The sequence below is a fragment of the Dermacentor albipictus genome, chromosome 2, assembly GCF_038994185.2.
Source record: "Dermacentor albipictus isolate Rhodes 1998 colony chromosome 2, USDA_Dalb.pri_finalv2, whole genome shotgun sequence".
Classification (NCBI taxonomy): Eukaryota; Metazoa; Arthropoda; class Arachnida; order Ixodida; family Ixodidae; genus Dermacentor; species Dermacentor albipictus.
Window position 1 is genome coordinate 94160545 of NC_091822.1, and position 18199 is coordinate 94178743.

The 18199-nt window shown below is 45.8% G+C and overlaps 1 protein-coding gene across 10 annotated transcripts in view; it reads right to left on the reverse strand.

The window, feature by feature from the left end:
* Window positions 1–18199, reverse strand: part of LOC135902695 (membrane metallo-endopeptidase-like 1) — a 360170-nt gene that overhangs the window by 80114 nt on the left and 261857 nt on the right. For 8 of the 10 annotated variants that reach the window (XM_065432911.2, XM_065432907.2, XM_065432909.2 and 5 more), the window contains 4 exons: window positions 17187–17341; window positions 14592–14657; window positions 11974–12065; window positions 564–720 (listed from right to left, as the gene is read on the reverse strand). In XM_065432911.2, coding sequence (XP_065288983.1) covers window positions 564–720; window positions 11974–12065; window positions 14592–14657; window positions 17187–17341 — 470 coding nt within the window. Of the gene's footprint in view, window positions 1–563; window positions 721–11973; window positions 12066–14591; window positions 14658–17186; window positions 17342–17869; window positions 18011–18199 lie in introns of those variants that run through there. The other 2 variants (XM_070533744.1, XM_065432905.2) reach the window with 2 other exon arrangements.

Genomic DNA, 18199 nt, shown 5'->3' on the forward strand with positions numbered 1-18199 from the left:
CGAAAGTTATCTTTATTCTGATTACTATCATTACTTTAAACATTACTATCACTACTCTGAAGCAATAAAGCATCGCGTATCCCCTTCAGCAGTTGTAGTGATGGTTTTCAACAGCTTCGCTGGACATACACTTTCGCTGGGCCGGGATGGCGTGTCATTTTTTTTTATTCTGGCACTCACGCATATAAAATCTAGCACGCAGTAAACTCTCGTTAGCAAGTTGAGTTTACCCGCCATGGTTGCTCAGTGGCTACGGTGTTGGGCTGCTGAGCACAAGGTCGCGGGATCGAATCCCGGCCACGGCGGCCGCATTTCGATGGGGGCGAAATACGAAAACACCCGTGTACTTAGATATAGGTGCGCGTTAAAGAACCCCAGGTAGTCGAAATTTCCGGAGTACTCCACTACGCCATGCCTCATAACCAGAAAGTGGTTTTGGCACGTTAAACCCTATAATTAAAAAAACAAAACAAGTTGAGTTTATAGCTGTGCGCTGTAATTCCTGCTCTATATTTATTCATTATGACAACGGGTAAATATGCACCCAATGCCCTAGGTTGTACCTCTGGCAAGGCAAGAGCGAAAGAGGAGAGCGGAAACGTTGCTGGCCGGATTCTCCAGCGCTTCTGGCGAACCCAGCACTTCAGCCAGTCCGAGCAGTCGCCTGGTCAGCGCCTCGGATACACTCCACGTACGGTGTTCGGATGTAATCTCGCCGTCCTGCCAAGAGCAAGCGAGAGCGTCATATAATATTATAAACGCCTGTTATTTGCACCGACTGACGTATGCACGAAATCCCGGCACATAAACAGCGCTTAACGTGTAAATCAACTAAAGGCATACATTGTCACGTAATTTTCATGCTATTGGCTAGCATGCCTACGGATGCCAACTGCATATTGGACGGAGTTGTGACAAACTGAAAGTTTCACGTAATGCTCACGCTTTCAAGCGCTGAGTTTGAACATTACGTTGAAATTTCATGGACATGCTACATAGTGCAAATTGTTGTCATGCCACATTTTGGATGCGCAATTCCAATTGGCCCCGATCAACGCTTTATTAGGCCTCGTTGTGAATATCTGTGGCCATGTGGAAAGGAAACTGAAAGGCAAATGCGTCGACACAGACTCGCAGTCGTCATAGGCTGCGAAGCTATCTCTTTATTCTCACCTGAAATGTTTAGGTGGCCCGTAAGGATAGCCAGTTTTCCTTTCTTTACATATACTGCTGTCTTTATTACAAGACATAGAAGAGGGGGGTAAAGAAACTACATTGTCGTATGTATATCACGAGAGAACGCCACAAGAAGAGCACTACTTAGTTTATACAGAGTATGCATGCAAGCGGATAAAAAAAACTCGTACTAGCAGAGAACAGTATCAGTAATTTAACGGCAACAAACTAAATAATATTAATAGCAAGTCCTCTGTGTTAATACGAAATTCAATATAAAATGAAAAAGAATAAAAAAACGCAATCCAAGCGACAAAGAAACGACACAATACTGAGTGAATTGGTGGGTCGAATTGTCTGATCAGAATGAATGCTGAAAGTGATAGGTATGTTCGAACCAATAAAACTGTTTATAAAAATCGTTTTCTCGGTACAGTACAGGATGCATATTGGAAACAAATAGTGAATTTTCATAGCTTTTAATAATTTCTTTACACGAACATCATGATCAATTCACACATGTGTGGTTGCAATAGCGCGGCGTTTACCAGCGCTAGCCTGTGAGCGAAAAACTTGTCAGTGAATTCTCTTGCCCTAATAGGGTTGTTCCTAAATATGATCTTAAATTTCTCTCGATCGATTGAAAGAATTGTCGCAGTACGCAATTAAAACGGAACATATATAGACGCAACAAGATTAAACCAGATGCAATATGCTTAAACCATCGAACAATGTAAACCACCGAGAAATACCCATAGTAACCGAAGCTCAATTCATAGTTTTCTAAGAAACGACATCGCATACTCACAAGGTACGGGTATATGGTAGGTTTATAAGACGACGGGGCTTTACAGGAAACAAGCGCTTTGAAGAAGCACCTCGCAAATGCAGCTGCTGAAAATAAATGATGTGAGGGAGGGCTGGGATAACACTACCAACTACAGGTTTATCTTGCTGCATAAATTTAAAGCATGAAACGCAGGAATAAGACTTGCTTCAAAATTTGCAAAAGATAAACAAGTGTCAAGTATATAGGAAATAATGAGTATGCTCTAGGTATACAGTTGGAGATACGCTATAGTCCCGTCGCTAGTCAAATTCATAAGAGAAATTCTTGCGCGAGTATTTCACTGATGACCACAAAGCACATTGCATCCTGAAGCAAGAAAACGCTGAATTGAGTTCAAAGAAATCTGGTAAATAAAAGTGCACGGAACCCCAGCCATACGCAGCTTCGCTGTAAATCATGAGCCATTCCACTCTGTGAAGGTGGCTGACGAGCGAAACTGTTCAGCACACGACATGGAGGTGACACATAATTTTGAACAAAGGTACGAACTCGTTTACTGTCTTGATGGGCGGTCAATATTTCACTAGCAACCGCAATCACGTTCTTTGATAATGTAAAATAGATGCACGTACACCACTGGGTGGTCGGTTGGGACAGATTAGTGTGGCATCGCAAGCGATTTGTCTGCAACACGGAACGCGTACCCCACTCGCTTTTAGGTACCGACACATCTGCATTGAAATCACCGACAACGACAACAGGGGTAGTGTCATCGCATCTTATTCACGCAAAGTGAGTAGCCACGAACCTTGCAGGACTATGAATCATTGCACTTTTTGCTTGCTTACGGAGGTATGAGCCACTGCTCACGGAGGTATGAGCAATTGATAACAGTTTTGTACATGCTGTTCTGTATGTTGTATGTGTGATTAGAAAACATTTAAGCACTGTTCGCTTTACTTTGCTGGGACTTGTAGTCTCTGCCTTACGGAGCTATGAGCCATTAAATTTTTTTTTCTTGCTACGGGAGCATGACTACTAAGGCGCTCCGCGGCCATTCATGTGCTAATATGAGTAATTCAAGATAATATTTCTTGGGTTCCGTGCAAAAATGCACGGAACCCTAGTCATATACAACTTCGCTGTAAATATTCACCGATGATCACGACATTCCCTAATGCGAAGGTCGAGCAGCGATTTATTGGCTGGCGCAGGCAATGCCTCGTTCGAAGAGCAAAACGTTGGTTCAATTCATATTTAATACCGTGTTAGCACAGAACTTCATTACAAAGCACAAAGGGACACGAACGGGACAGATGCTGTGCGGCACACTAGCAACGGAGCAAAGTGTGGCGCCACTGCCTCGCTAATCGGGAGATCGCTAGAAGCAGCACGTGGGTGACGCGTGGGTGCGGTTCGCAGCAGCTGCCGCAGATAGACCTCCATTCATGCAGCGCTTTGTTTCCATTGTGGTGTTGGTTTATGCGCTCGCGGCATGCCATCTGTGAACTGACGACAACGCTGTACTCTGGTGCCACCTCGTGCCGGTCCTCTGACGCTTTCGCCATACCCTACTCCCCCGCTTTACTATTCGCGTTCTCTTCGCTATCGGCTATTTCATCACCTACAGCGCCCTGCTTTCGCTCTTTCATCGTTCGCTTTGCTCGTTCGTGTGCTCGTTCGCTCACTTACGCCGAGGGAGGAAACCGACGTGAAATGCAGGAACTGGCGCCTATGATCTGCGGCCTAAAAAGAGTCGCAACCCTCAAGAACTCTTTGCCATTTGTCGCGACGTAGTGGTACAAATGCTGTACATTCAAACAAATAAAACTTTGTTCCTAATTATGCTTATAGCCAACCTTTCTTCACCAAACAACTGCAACTCGTGTCTCGAAAAATAAAATGTCTAGACTGCTTTAGCGTTCTTGATTAGTGTCCTTCTCAACGTGGTCGCTCACTGCTTCATCAGGCCAAATAAAAGATTAATCTTGTTCCCTTGATAGAGTTGTTAGCAATACTGCATTTCCTGAATGATGCTCAAATCTAACATTACGATGGCCTTGATCAAGCAGATTGTCACCGGAGAATGATCAGGTGACGGGAATGAAGAGGCCGCTGGTTGTGCCGCTTCGACCTCGCGACGAATGATGCGGGTCAAGTTGTCACATCGCGACGGCTGATTGAAGAGTCGTCATAGGCTGACGTAGCAGCAGTGTTGGGAAGTAGCGTGATGTGCTGGGATACCCGGCGGCTTTTAGCATGCTCAAGACGGCGGCACTCCTTCAGGATCGTATCGATGCTGGTGACGTTCGTAAACACCAGTAAATTGAAGGCGTCGTCAGCAATGCCTTTGAGGACGTGATTAACCTTATCGTCCTCAGACATGGTCGGGTCAGCCTTGGCACGAAGGGCCAAGACGTCGAGAATGTACGACATGTAGGACTCGGCCGACGTCTGTACACGTGTGACAAGGGCTTTCTTGGCATTGACTTGGCGAACAAAGGGATAGCCAAAGAGGCCGCGGAGCTTTTCTTTGAAGAGATCCCAGCTCGAGATCGCTTCTTCGTGAGTCTGGAACCATGCAAGTGGAGCTCCGTCAAGGTAGAAAAGAACGTTCGCCAGCATGATAGTCGGATCCCACCTGTGACTGGTGCTGACACGTTCGTATAAGCGGATCCAGTCGTCAACATCAGGACTACTGACTCCGTTGAAAACACCAGGATCCCCAGGGGGGGGGGGGGGGGCGAAACGGCGACGTAGGTCGGGGCTGCAGGCGGAGACGGTTGCGTAGCTGAAGTGCCGCCAGCAGGAGCCGAAGTTGGATTGTCGTCGTTGCGACCGCTGCGAAGCTCCATGACGGGTACGGGGAACGTCCACCTCCACCAAATTAATGTTATGTGTAGCTGGAGCCTAATGCTATATCCAATTTATTTACAGGGAAGCGAACGGAAGGCCAAAATGGCGACGCTATATCACGCGGGGCCACGTCGTCTTCTTTTTCCTCAGTGCAGCCACACTGTGGCGGCTGTTCTTTAGCATCATCAGCCATTCCAGGTCGTGAGCTAATCGTACTGGTTAATCTGTTTTAGAGCGAAGCTGTTAGCCTCTAGTTGGCTTGGATATGTTCTGATGATGTGTGGTGTTTAATGGCGCAAGGGCCAGGTTTGGCCAAAGAGCGCCATGACAGGTGGTAATTTTGACGATGTATTGTGGATGACATGCACAATGAACTCATCATGGTAGATGTGATACGGCTGTAAAAGGGCCTAAAATTTGTAGCTGTAAGTGGCGTAGAATATATAGTTGCTAAAATAATGACGGTGACTAGGCAGTGATGTGGGCTATGGCAATGGGTGGTCGTTAAAACATTGTGCAATAAAACAACACTGGCACCAGAGTTTTAAGAGAGCCCTTGAATGCAGGGCTGTTAGTCACGTGCTAAAAATTGCCTGGCCAAATGATTTTCAGGATGTCAGTTTCGTCTAAAAAATCTAAGACTGCTTGCAGTTTGAAAAACGGTTCGTCACTAAGAAAAAATGCAGGGTGGAGAGGTATATTTTCGCGATATGCAGAAGGGAAATACTTTTTCCTCTCCGTTTCTATTGCAGGGCACTGGATAAGAACATGGATGACTGTCAGGCCATCGCCGCACCTACTACAAGTAGGAGGGTCCCCGCCAGTCAAGAGGTAGGAGTGAGTGCTATAAGTGTGTCCTATTCTTAATCGGCAAAGAAGTACTTCTTTGTACCGTGCTGTTTTTTCACTTATCCAATTCCGCAATCTTGGTTTTATAATATGTAACTTATTCAATGTTTGTGTATCCCACTCTGCTTGCCAATGTTTCCTCAATTTACGGCGCAGAAAGGGCTTTAGGTCTGTGGCAGGAATAGGGATGTTTCCATCTGTGTCGCTAAAACTCACTGACGTAGCGTTTTCGTCAGCAGCTACGTTGCCTTTTATACCTTTATGACCAGGTACCCAGCATAGGATAATCACTTGGTTGCAGATATATGCGGAGCACAACAAACTATACAGCTCTTTCAAAACGGGATTCTTATGCTTTCGTAAGCTAATCAGGGCTCTCACGACACTTAGTGAGTCTGTAAAGACAACAGCCTTAGCGACATTTCTGCGCCTTATGTGTTTAATCGCCGAAAGTATACCGTATGCTTCTGCCGTAAAGATACTGGTGTGTGGGTTTAGTGGCCCAGATGTTGAAAATGAGGGTCCGAGAGCTGCGTAAGCAACACCAGCAGGAGACTTTGAAGCATCAGTGTAATATTCGTCACAGGAATACTTCTCTTTAAGTTCTAGAAAATGCGATTGTATGTGAGCCTCAGGTGCTTGTTTCGATATTTCTAAGAAGGAGATGTCACATCTTATAGTCTGCCACTCCCAAGGCGGTGGAAACCTTGTAGGAGGCATTAGGACATTGTGTAAAAGAGGGACCCCTGTGTTTTCTGAGAGTGCTTCCAACCGGAGGGACAGAGGTGGCCTAGTGGCCGGGCGGTTACGAAACAGCCTAGCAGTGGACAAGTCGCAGATAGTGGAATGGCAAGGATGTTTAACATCTGAGCTAACTTTCAGGGCGTAGGAGAAAGTTAAATATGTCCTTTGGTAGTGCAATGACCATTCGTTTGATTCGACGTAGAGGCTTTGCACAGGGCTAGTCCTAAAGGCACCTGTAGCAAGGCGGATGCCTAAGTGGTGAATAGGATCTAGCATTTTCAAAGCGCTAGGTGCAGCAGAATTATAAACTATTGCTCCATAGTCAAGCCGTGTTAATATTAGACTTTTGTAAAGTTTTAAAAGGCACCGCCTGTCGCTTCCCCAAGATGTGCGTGACAAGAGCTTCAGCAGATTCATAGTCTTGAGGCACTTTGATTTCAGATACTTCAAGTGTGGTACAAAAGTCAGCTTACTGTCTAAAAGGATTCCTAGAAATTTGTGTTCATGGCTCACAGATAGCCGCTCTCCATTTAGATCTATTGCGGGGTCCGCAAGTATACCTCTCTTGTTAGAAAACAGGACGCATGTACTTTTTTGTGGGTTTAGCTTGAAACCGTTTTTGTCCGCCCACATACATAATTTATTTATGCAAAGCTGTACTTGCCGCTCGCAGATACTTAGGTTACAAGATTTGAAACCTATCTGGATGTCATCCACATATACAGAATAAAACATAGTATTTGGTATGGCAGTCTGGATCGAGTTCATTTTGACAATAAAAAGAGTGCAGCTCAGCACACCACCTTGCGGAACACCAGCCTCTTGCGTAAATGGACGAGAGAGAACGTTACCAACTCTAACACGGAACGTGCGATTGGAGAGGTAATTCTGAATCACGTTCAGCAAGTTGCCTCGAATTCCCATTTCAGACAGGTCACGGAGGATTCCAAAGCGCCAGGTTGTGTCGTATGCCTTTTCCATGTCTAAAAATACTGATAGAAAAAATTGTTTGTGGACAAAGGCATCTCGAATATTTGTCTCGATGCGGACAAGGTGATCTGTTGTTGATCTACCCTCCCTAAAACCGCATTGAAAGGGATCGAGTATCTTGTTGCTTTCAAGAAAATGGATGAGGCGACGGCTAATCATTTTCTCAAATAATTTGCATAGAAAACTTGTCAGAGCTATAGGCCTATAGGAAGGGTCCTTGCCCTCTTTGAGAATGGGGATTACGATTGCTTCCTTCCAGGCAGAAGGAATGTAGCCGGCAGAGAACATAGAATTGAAGAGTGACAGTAGTGTATTTTTGGTTTCAGGGTGTAAGTGTCTGATCATCTCATACAATATTCTATCACTTCCTGGAGCGGACTTGTTGCAACAGTTCACTGAGGCCTGGAACTCAGCCATACTAAATGGACGATTGTATGGTTCATTTGATGTGCTTTCCCGACCCAAGTGCAGCTGTTCTGCTAGTCGCTGGTATTTTAGGAATGTTTCTGTGTAATGAGATGTACTGGAAATGTGCTCGAAATGTGCTCCTAGACAATCAGCTTGGTCCTCAATAGTGTCTGCTTGTGTGTTTACTAATGGTAGAGGATGAGTTTCACGGCCTTTTAATTTGTTTACCCTGTTCCAGGCTTTTATTTCGTCTGTATAAGAGTTTATTTCGGAAATGTATTTTTGCCAGCTATCCCTTTTGGCACGGCGGCGCGTTCTTCTGCCTTCTGATTTTATTTTCTTAAAGCTGATTAGGTTTTCGATAGTCGGAGAGTCACGGAGCTGATTCCAAGCCTTATTCTGTTTCGTTCGTGCTTCCTTACATTCATCATTCCACCAGGGAACACGTCGTTTATTAGGCGATGCATTTGTTTGCGGGATACATATCGACGCTACGTCGACAATAAATGCTGTTAAATATGACACTGCATCGTCGATACTAAGCGCACGAATATCATCCCAGGTTATATATGTCAGCTCTCCGTATCGCTGCCAGTTCGCTGAGTCAGCTTTCCACTGGGGTACATGTGGATAACACTCGTCCCGTTTCCTTAATTTTAATACAATCGGGAAATGATCACTCCCGTATGGGTCCTTATGTACTTTCCACTCCAAGTACGGCACGACTGTACTTGAAACAATGGATAAATCTATAGATGAAAATGTCTTGTGCGCAACGCTGTAAAAGGTTGGCTCCTTCTTATTTAGCAAACATGCCCCTGTATTGAAGAGGAAGTTTTCAATCAGACGTCCTCTGGCATCACACCGAGAGTCACCCCATAAGGTATGATGAGCATTTAAGTCTCCGACGACAATGTAGGGTTCCGGGAGTTGCGCAATAAAGCTCTCAAATTCAGTTTTGGAAAGTTGACAGTTTGGAGGAATGTATAATGATGCAATTGTCAGCAGCTTACTAAAAAGCACTGCTCTGACTGCAACTGCCTCTAGGGGCGTTTTAAGGGGTAACTGCCGGCAAGCAACACACTTATCTACTATTATTGCCACACCACCCGACGAGGCAAGGGCCTCGTTGCGGTCTTTCCGGAAAATGGCATACTGTCGGAGAAAGTTTGTTTGTGAAGGTTTAAGGTGTGTTTCTTGGACACACAGCACCTTTGGGGTGTACCTATGTAAAAGTTCCTTAATGTCGTCTAGGTTGTGGAGTAAACCCCTCACATTCCATTGTATTATTTGTGTATCCATAATGTATGTGTTTTGTGCTGTGTGTCTAAGAAATATAGATTAGGTTATCTCACGGGACCTTTCCAGGCCCCGTGAAACGAGATCTCTCTAGCTTCCGGACGCGCTCGAGGGAGCTGCGCCGTTCCTTGGGCGTCTGAGACGCCGGATTTGCGTTCGTGTCCATCACCTCGTCTGAGGCGGTGGATAGTGCCTGCGCAGCGGGCACGTTCGCGGGGGTGGTGGGCCTATCTGCACGCGCAGTGGCCCTGGGTTCAACAGGCCCGAGGGTCTGCTGTTCCTCCTTTGAGGGGGCCTGAACAGCGCTGGCTGTTCCGGCCGGGGGGGCTGGTGGCGTGACCGCCGTCACACTCCGTGTGACTTGGGCGGCCGCCGAATGATGTAGCGCTGCCCCCCGGCGCGCCACATCGGTGTAAGACGGACTAGATTGGTTCATCGAGAAGCGCTTGCGCGCCTCTTGGTAGGAAATGTTCAGTTTGATTTTGATTTCAATGATTTGTTTTTCTTTTTTCCAGGATGGGCAAGAACGGGAGTACGCTGGGTGATCCCCGTCACAGTTAGCACAATGGGTGGTGGAAGTGCAAGTGTCAGATGAGTGCTCGTTTGATGCACATTTTGCACAAGTAGTGCGCCCTCGGCAGTTTTGTGAACCGTGCCCGAACCGCTGACACTTGAAGCATCGGCGTGGGTTAGGAATGTATGGCCTTACACGGAGTTTGCAGTATCCTGTTTCTATTGAGTCTGGTAAGTTGCTAGTTCCAAAAGTTAAGATTATGTGTTTTGTGGGGATTTCCTTGCCGTCTCGCCTAATCGTTATTCTCTGGACCTTTACTACATTTTGATCTTGCCATCCCTCAAGTAGTTCACTTTCACTAAGATCGAGCAGGTCATCTTCAGAGACGACACCGCGGACAGTGTTCAAAGATCTGTGTGGGCCTACTGAAACTGGAATGTCTCCAAAAGCAATTAGTTTTGACAGTTTGCTGTACTGTGTCTTGTCACGAAGTTCAAGAAGAAGATCGCCGCTTCCCATTTTAGTTACTTTGTAACCTGGGCCGATGGCGTTTGCCAATGATTTTGCCACAACAAAAGGAGATATTGTTCGGACTGTCTTGCTTTCATGTTGACTGTGAATGACATGGTATTTTGGGAATGTTTCTTTGTGACTCGTGAAGAAGTTGAAGGAATCTTCGGTGCGCCCCCTCTTGAAGGAGCGATCAGGGAGTGTAGGGAAATTTGATTCCATAAGTAATAATAATATTCGGCAGGGGTGGCCGCCACCCACCATGGAGCCCAACCAGGGGACGACACAGGACGTTAAGTATCCAGTTCTGCGCACGCCAGCGGTACATCCCCACTATAACCAAATACCTATACCCGAGGCTGGGCATAATGCACAAGGTTAACCCTTGCCGCCAGGAAATACGGAAGTAATAAGAAGTGAAGAGAAGACAGGAAAGATGGGAAAGTGGGAGAGAAAAGACGAAGATTGGAGAGGAGGACAGGAAAAGGCGACTGCCGATTTCCCCCGGGTAGGTCAGTCCGGGGGTGCCGTCTACGTGAAGCCGAGGCCAAAGGGGTGTGTTGCCGCCGCCGAGGGGCCGTAAAGGTCCAAACACCCGGCATTGGCTCAACCCCCAGGATCCCCTTTTCCCCGGACACGGCTAAGCCGCGCACGGCTACACGCGGGAGGGTCCAACCCTCGTGTGCTCGGGTACGTGGTGTCGCAACTTGGATATGTTCTGGTGCGTGCTCAGGCAATATATATATATATAGGCCAAGCGATTATTAAGCAAAAACCAGCTGTAGAATGACGGCATTAACACACCAGATCCTATCCGAGTCCAGCTATTATGCACCTAATACAATCAGATTTATACCCAACGGACAAGTCCAGACATTGCAACTCTAGAGCCACGCTGGAGCATATCCTATGTGAATGTACGACTGTAACACAGGATAACGGTGATGCGGCCTCAAACAGTGACAGCCTCCGCGCGCTGGGAGCCTACGTTGCTCAGCTCGGACCTGCAGCACCAACTCAGGGCCGTCCAGCGAGCCGAGGAAGCTGCCAAGGGTCAACAACCCTTGGCCGAAACCTAGGCGGGGTCCATGCCCACCCCTCCAAATCGTAGGGCACTGAATAAAGTTATTTGAATGAATGAAGCGATTAAAAAGAACTTTGAGCGGCTGAAGCGAAAAGTGAATACATTGTTTAGTATCACGTGAATAACATACAACAAAGCATTCGTTTCAATAAAGAACAAACACAAAACAAGCTTCGTAACCAGATATTGATGACAAGGCGCTCCTGATAACAATGCGAAGCACGTAACATAGGCATAGCCATACCTTTCCCGGCAAAGATTACTCTTGCGCAACCTGCCTCGGCGACGGCAGCTTCCGACGCGGGGAGTGACGTCACCAGCATCTCATAAATGAACCAGCTTAGCAAATGATTTCGTTGTTGATGGAACACCGCGCTATGGGTAGGCAACGCACAACTGGGACTCCCGAAGACCAGCGTGAATGTGAGGTGCGGCAAAACAAAAAGAAACGGCAATACAACCAGCGGCGGCATCCTGTAAAATTTACGACTACTCCCCTTACTATCATTACTCTCAATTACTTTTGCTACCATTACCCTAAAGCATTGCATATGCCTTCTCACCAATCGCAGTGGTGGTTTTCAACAGCTTCGCTAGCCCTACACTTCCACAGGGCCGGGATGTCGACTAAATTTAGTTAGTTTAATCATTTCAACATGATATTTCTTTGTCTCTCGCTCTCTATGCTTAGCAGCTACAAAACCACGCTGAACAAACTACGTGGTGTAAATTAGAGAATTTCGATATACTCACGGGGCAAGTAAGATCCACGGTGGAACACATGGGCGTGTAGATATCCTCGCAGAGATTGGTGGATTCGTTGCGCACGCTTTTCACACGGGTGCCTGCACCATGTGAGAATGAGAAGAGTTCCATGAATGTAGCTTGTTCATCTGGAGTGGTGGCTGCCATTTGCATAATTTTGTTTTTAATCTTTGAGCACCACCTTGACGTGCGAAACTTTCAGTTACAATTCTAAATATGTACTATTTGTCTGTATCGCTACAGCCAAGGAAGTAGTCGGTCTCTCAAACGGGGACATAAAGTAGCGCCAGAAGTACAAGAACAGACATGAGCTACCACATACTACTGCTTCAACTTACATTTACAGCGTTACAGAGCATTAAAGCCTTACGGGAGATTTTATCTCACGGTCTTATTTGTTACATAACACTTCAACTGCTTGTTATTTTGCGGTATGCTTTGAAAAAAATATATTCCAAACCGTCTTATGTAGTAAAGGGACACTAAAGGTTAATATTAAGTCAACGTGGACTGTTGAAATTCCATCCCAGAAACCTCGAAACGCTTGTTTCGTGCGAAGAAGAGACTTATTTTAAGAGAAAATGCGTTCTCAAGCGTCCGCGTAGCTCTAGCGCAGTTCAAATCACCCGCCCCCCGATCGAGAAGTATTGACGTCATGGTCTCATAGTGACGTTGCGTCGTCGGTGTGTAAAACTGCTCCCGCAGACGGCGCTACCGCTTTTCTGCGCAAAACGAAAACGCGCCGCCAGAAAGAGAGCCAAGACAGAGCCGACAGCAGCGCGAAAGCGGAACTATGGTGGCTAGCGGAAGGGAAAGCGCGCAACGATAATCTTGTTCTTTATTTTATGACGCCAACTTCGACGTTCGTTGCAATGGACGACCCTGACAACGACACATTGGCTCGCGATGCTGGGGTCGTTGGCTCGCGATTTAAGCACTGATTAGCGTGACTTGCTGCTGAGGGCTCGCGCTGCCGGTGTCGTTGCGTACTGCTACGCCGGCGTCCTGCTTTGAAAGCCACTCCACGCGACTTCACTAAGTCGGCGTTGAACTCGTAATCCTCTGGACGAAAGTGCAGCGAGCACACTATGTGATTTTTCGGCTCTTTGCCAGCGCGCTGTGGCAGAGGTACGGCACTTGACCATTTCGAACGGAGAGGTTCACTCGTCGGCACACAGTGATAAGTAACGTTGGATTCGCCGCTTCAACTGCCCTTGGCCAAGTTCCGCGGACCGTTCGCTCATCCCACGACATCACATAGACGTGGCATTCTCGCTGCTTGTTCCAAATGCAAGTTTCGCGAGCTAGCATGACCACCGCAGCACGACGCGATAAAGAAACAACTGAAACTTCAAAGCGCGCGCAGAGTCTAGCGAAAACGAAACCTTTCGATCACCCGTACTACTCAAGGGTAACGTGAAAATGTTATTTTTGCTTAGAAATGAATAGAAGTAGGCAAGTAGCATTTTCTTCCGTCTTATCATCTAATGAAATGATATTTTTAATACGAGTTTTTGAGTACTAGCGACATAAATTATGAGGAGTGCTTTCGTCATCGGGCTAGTACCGGGATGTCGCTGGGGGGTCTCAAATCATGTCATGCATTTACCTCAATTTCTCGGTTACTAAACTCTGTTCGCGATAATATTGACGCTTAGACGTTCTAGAGCATTGCTTTATCACTTTAACTTGACTTTCTGGTAACCTTTAGTGTCCCTTTAAGCCGTTCGTCAACTCGAAACGTCAACTGCTAGACAGTATTCGCCTCGAGAACTGTCTGCTGAGCGCGCCACCAACCCACAACTTCTCTGCTGCTGGCACTTCCGTTAGTTTCATTTTGTCATGGGAGACAAGCAGCGCAGACCACTTGGATGGGGCCACCACAGGCGGCTGTGGAGGCAAGTCAAGTTTAGACTAGGTATGGTGTCCGTACATGCAATTCTGAACGTGGACTATAACAAAAATTTCTCGTGGCTCATTAAAGAGCCTGAGTGTGCTGAGAACAAAGGTACAGTTGATAACGTTACAACTAATCGTATGTTAAAAACTATCTGGCGCGTTTTCAACACAAGAAACATATTCTTGAGACTGCAATATACTACAGTTCAGTCAGCCATCGCATATAAATTTTTTGGGAAAGGTTTCCTTCTGAAAGCCGACAACCACATATTACGCTATATTGTATGAGTAACACAAAATAACAAAATAGCATAGATTGCTTTGCTGCTGACTAAGCATTTACGAGGGTCAGTATGCACTATAGCCACTATAGCTCTGCATGCAATAACCTCGTGAATGACCGAAATAGCGGACCTAATGTGTTCCTTTCGTTCTTTGTTCCTGAAAATCTGTGCGGTGCAGCATTTTGGCTTGCGGTAGAACAAAACTATATGAAACGTTTCTAGCATTTTTATCTGTACTGAAGTTTGTTTATGTTATACTCTACGCACGTGACCATTCTTACACTCAAGCAGTAGAAAGGATAAAGGCAAAGCAAGATTTTCAATGTTCATGCACACCATGGGCAATGAATGTATGTTTTCAAGAACAAGATGCATGTTTCCAAGCGAAGGCTGCACGACTGTATTTCATATCAATATACTCACCAAAAACGCAGCAGAACTTCGTTCGACAATCGTCGTACTCTTCAGTCAGTTTCAACCAACGTCGAACTGAAAAACATGCCACAAAATTCCCGTAAATATTACAGTAAATTACTGCCACAGCCACCATCTTCACGTCCTGCCAGAAGCCTTTCTAGAGCTGTATGAGTAATTACTCTTAAGCGTTGTAATCTTGGGCGTTTTTTACGGCACTGCAGCACACTAGCCCAGAATAGTAGCGGCAACGGTACCTATTGTATGCGCCCTAGATTCCCGATATTGTTCCACAAGTTTGCCCCCTTAAGATTCAGGGGGTACCTGTTAAGAATAAATGTTTGTTGAAATACCGCGAGTTGTTTTTCAGCTGCTCCCTAAGCAGAATATCGCTCGTACTGCACTATAAAAAAGCCATCACTTCAACGATCATGAATTTCTGACAAGCCCTCGGTGTCATTCCGACACGATGTTTCTACTGCCGTGGACAAGAAAGGAGTGAGGGTCACGAGTATCACACACACAGGTAAAAGAAATTCCTCGTGGTAATGCCGCGATTCGATCGACTGCTGTGTACAGACCATCGTATTGTTAGATATTACTCGTCATTTACTGCATCATTTCTTACAGTGTACCTAGTACAGCAATAGCACATGAATGTACCCATTGTAAGTTCAGGCGAACACCGTTATTCACGTTCTTTTAGGTCATGGGAGCAACTGAATATATGTCCTACCTTCTTTTTTCCAGCGACTTTGTATGGGAAAGGGAACCGGACATAAAGAATGTTTAGACATGAAGTGCACAGCGGAACCACCATGTGTCTATTAACTCAAGAGATTCGAAGCGTGTTTGTCAAGGATGACATGGTGTGTTTTGACTGCGTCAGCTAAGAACTTCTTAAATTCCAAGAACAAGCCGATCTCTGGCAAGTCATTCTGGGGGGAGTTGCAGCATATTTGCCTTAATTCGTGAAAATCCCTGTACTCCGTGGTGATGCAGACTCGCTCACTGTCCAACAAGAATCAAAGTAATGTAGGGGCAGAAGTCTGAACACTGCAAAATAAGGCTGAACGAGAAGAAGCCTCAGAAAGAGGAAGTCGATAAGTGCAACTTTTTTTTTCTTAGAGCGTGAAAATGGTAGTAAAGGTTAACAGTTATAGATATGTTTCAGAAAAGAAGGTAGGGTGGTGCAAGTACGACAAAAAAAAAATACGGCGGGGTACAAAACTTCCACTAGTCAATTTTTTTTCCGAAAAGGTTGTGGTGAATAAACCTAATATTGCAAAGAGCTACCCATACAGACAAAAATACGTGAGGCCTGTCTCAAGCTATTTGAGATAAATAAGAGAACGAGTGCTTACGCCGAGTCAAAAGTGAAATCGCATGCGGTTGAAGAGCTTCGATAGGAGAATACGTGCTGACGGGTTCTAATTTCTATTTCTCTCAGCGATGTCCACATTGCTGCGCCACAGTTCGCTCAGAAGCATTTGTATGAAGGCAAAGGCAGACAGGATACTTTAGATGTAGTCCAACGTCAACATGCTTTACAACATGTGGCAATAACTTTGCAGACAGTGGGACATAAATTTGTGCCAACTATGCACCTCGAAGCAATAAATCTCGAAAACACTATGAAGCTTCAGTGGTTAAAAATGTGGAACTCGGCATCATTCAATTTATTGTGGTTCAGAAGCTTTAAATATTCGATGATGCGCACCCTAGACAGAAAATAATTGGGTGTTATTGAATTAGGCATTTTAAAAAAGCAAATAATACTTATGTCCTGGGTGTCTGGTTCAGACTATAATTTTACCGCACCTCTCGTCAGCTGGGATGACACAGATACAACTCTAGGTCGCACAGCTATGCAGTGGTGTATCTAAACATAGAGTCGAAATTTCAAGCGATGCAAATTGACTGGTTTTTATAGCACTCATATACCCTCGCGTATACAAAAAGAAACTGCGGTTCAGGAACCTTTAAAGCAGCATTGAATACGTTAATACGCATCACGACCATGTATTGACAATACAGTACGAACCACAGAATATACAGGTATATATGCAGCAGAGTAGACAAGGCCCGCTTTTATTACATACGATAAACTTTTTTTCGTTTATATCATCAGCTTCCTGAATGTATTACACTAAGAAGACAGATACACAGCCTGTACATCACAGAACATGCTAGCGGCCACGTTGTCTTCACCCCGTGACCAGAGAATTAACTGAGGAAAGTTAAGGTCCACTGACAGTTCTAAATTAACAAGAGTGAATGCTCGGGATTTGCGGTACTGCATTGCCGAAACTGAGAGCAACAGAAACACGAATGGGCGGAGAGGAACTCCTCAGCGCTCTCATTCAAATGAAGAATTTCCGCGCGGCTGGGCTTCGTCTACTTCAGCAAAATAGAGAAGTAGATACACTAGGTCGAAAGTAAGGTTGTTTAAAACCACTTTATTCAGAACGAAAGTGCTGTGGGGTTTCAGCTCCGTCTCTTTGTGTTTCTGGTGCTCTCTATACTATTTCCTAAAGTGGTTCGATGGCAACGTCCTACCTTCAGAGAGCGAGGTTATGCGTGACGAAGAATTATCAAACTCACTGTGACTGAAGGCCATGGAATAGTAGAGGCTGAGCAGCGACACCAGGAAGAGCAAGCTGGTGAGGAGGAATAAGGCGCTCAGCAGTGGTGCTTCCATGGCCCCGCTGCCTTCGTGTTGTAGCTGTGCCGCAGAGCTGATGGATCCTCTCCGGCTGCTGCGGACAGCATGGAAGCCATATAGTGTGGCAACCACCGAACTTCCTGATCTACAATCTGACAACCACGCAGCTGCTTTATGGTACGCCTGAGACCCGCCGCGGTGACTCAGTCACATTGGAGTTCTGAGAGAGAGAAAATAAGTTTATTTATGCCTGAAGAGGCTATAGCATTGTGCTGATAAGCAAGAGGTCAAAGTGGCCCAGTATGGGCTGCCGCTGCCCTACTCTGACCTAAGTAGTACGCAGAATAGCTCTTGTACCGAGAATGGAGTGTTACATAACAGATGATAAAATTAAAATTTGGTCCAGAGCCCTTCACCGCAATTCTTCTGATAGATTTCAATTTAGGATTGAAAACTACTTGAGATATTTAAAGCCTTTTTCAATATTACGCCGCACCATTTCATGTAAGCTCATAACTTATTATATCCACACATATAGCGTCAAAGTCGGCATAGTTATAACCTAACGTGCAGGCAAAATATCTGATAAATATGTATTTTCGAGTCGCTTAAAGCCAATGACCTTAGCACGTCGCTGCCGAGAACTTCGCGTCCCATTGTGCAGCGTATGTTTCCATCTTTATGTGGCCACCTTTCCAACGCCGCGGGATATCGGCAGCGGACAAGAAAAATCCAGCGCATCGCTACCATTTCGGCTGTTTGCCACGTTCCAGCATACTGATTCTAGCTAAGGCAATCCACACAGGCGTCATCTGGGGCGTAGGTAGAAAGCTGGAATGCGAAGGGGGGGGGGGCAGCGATAATGTAGCGCAAGCGCTATGGTAGAACGCTCGGCGAAACTTGTGAGCTCAAAGATAAAAGCGATCGCTTGTCAAATATGCTCAAGGAATAC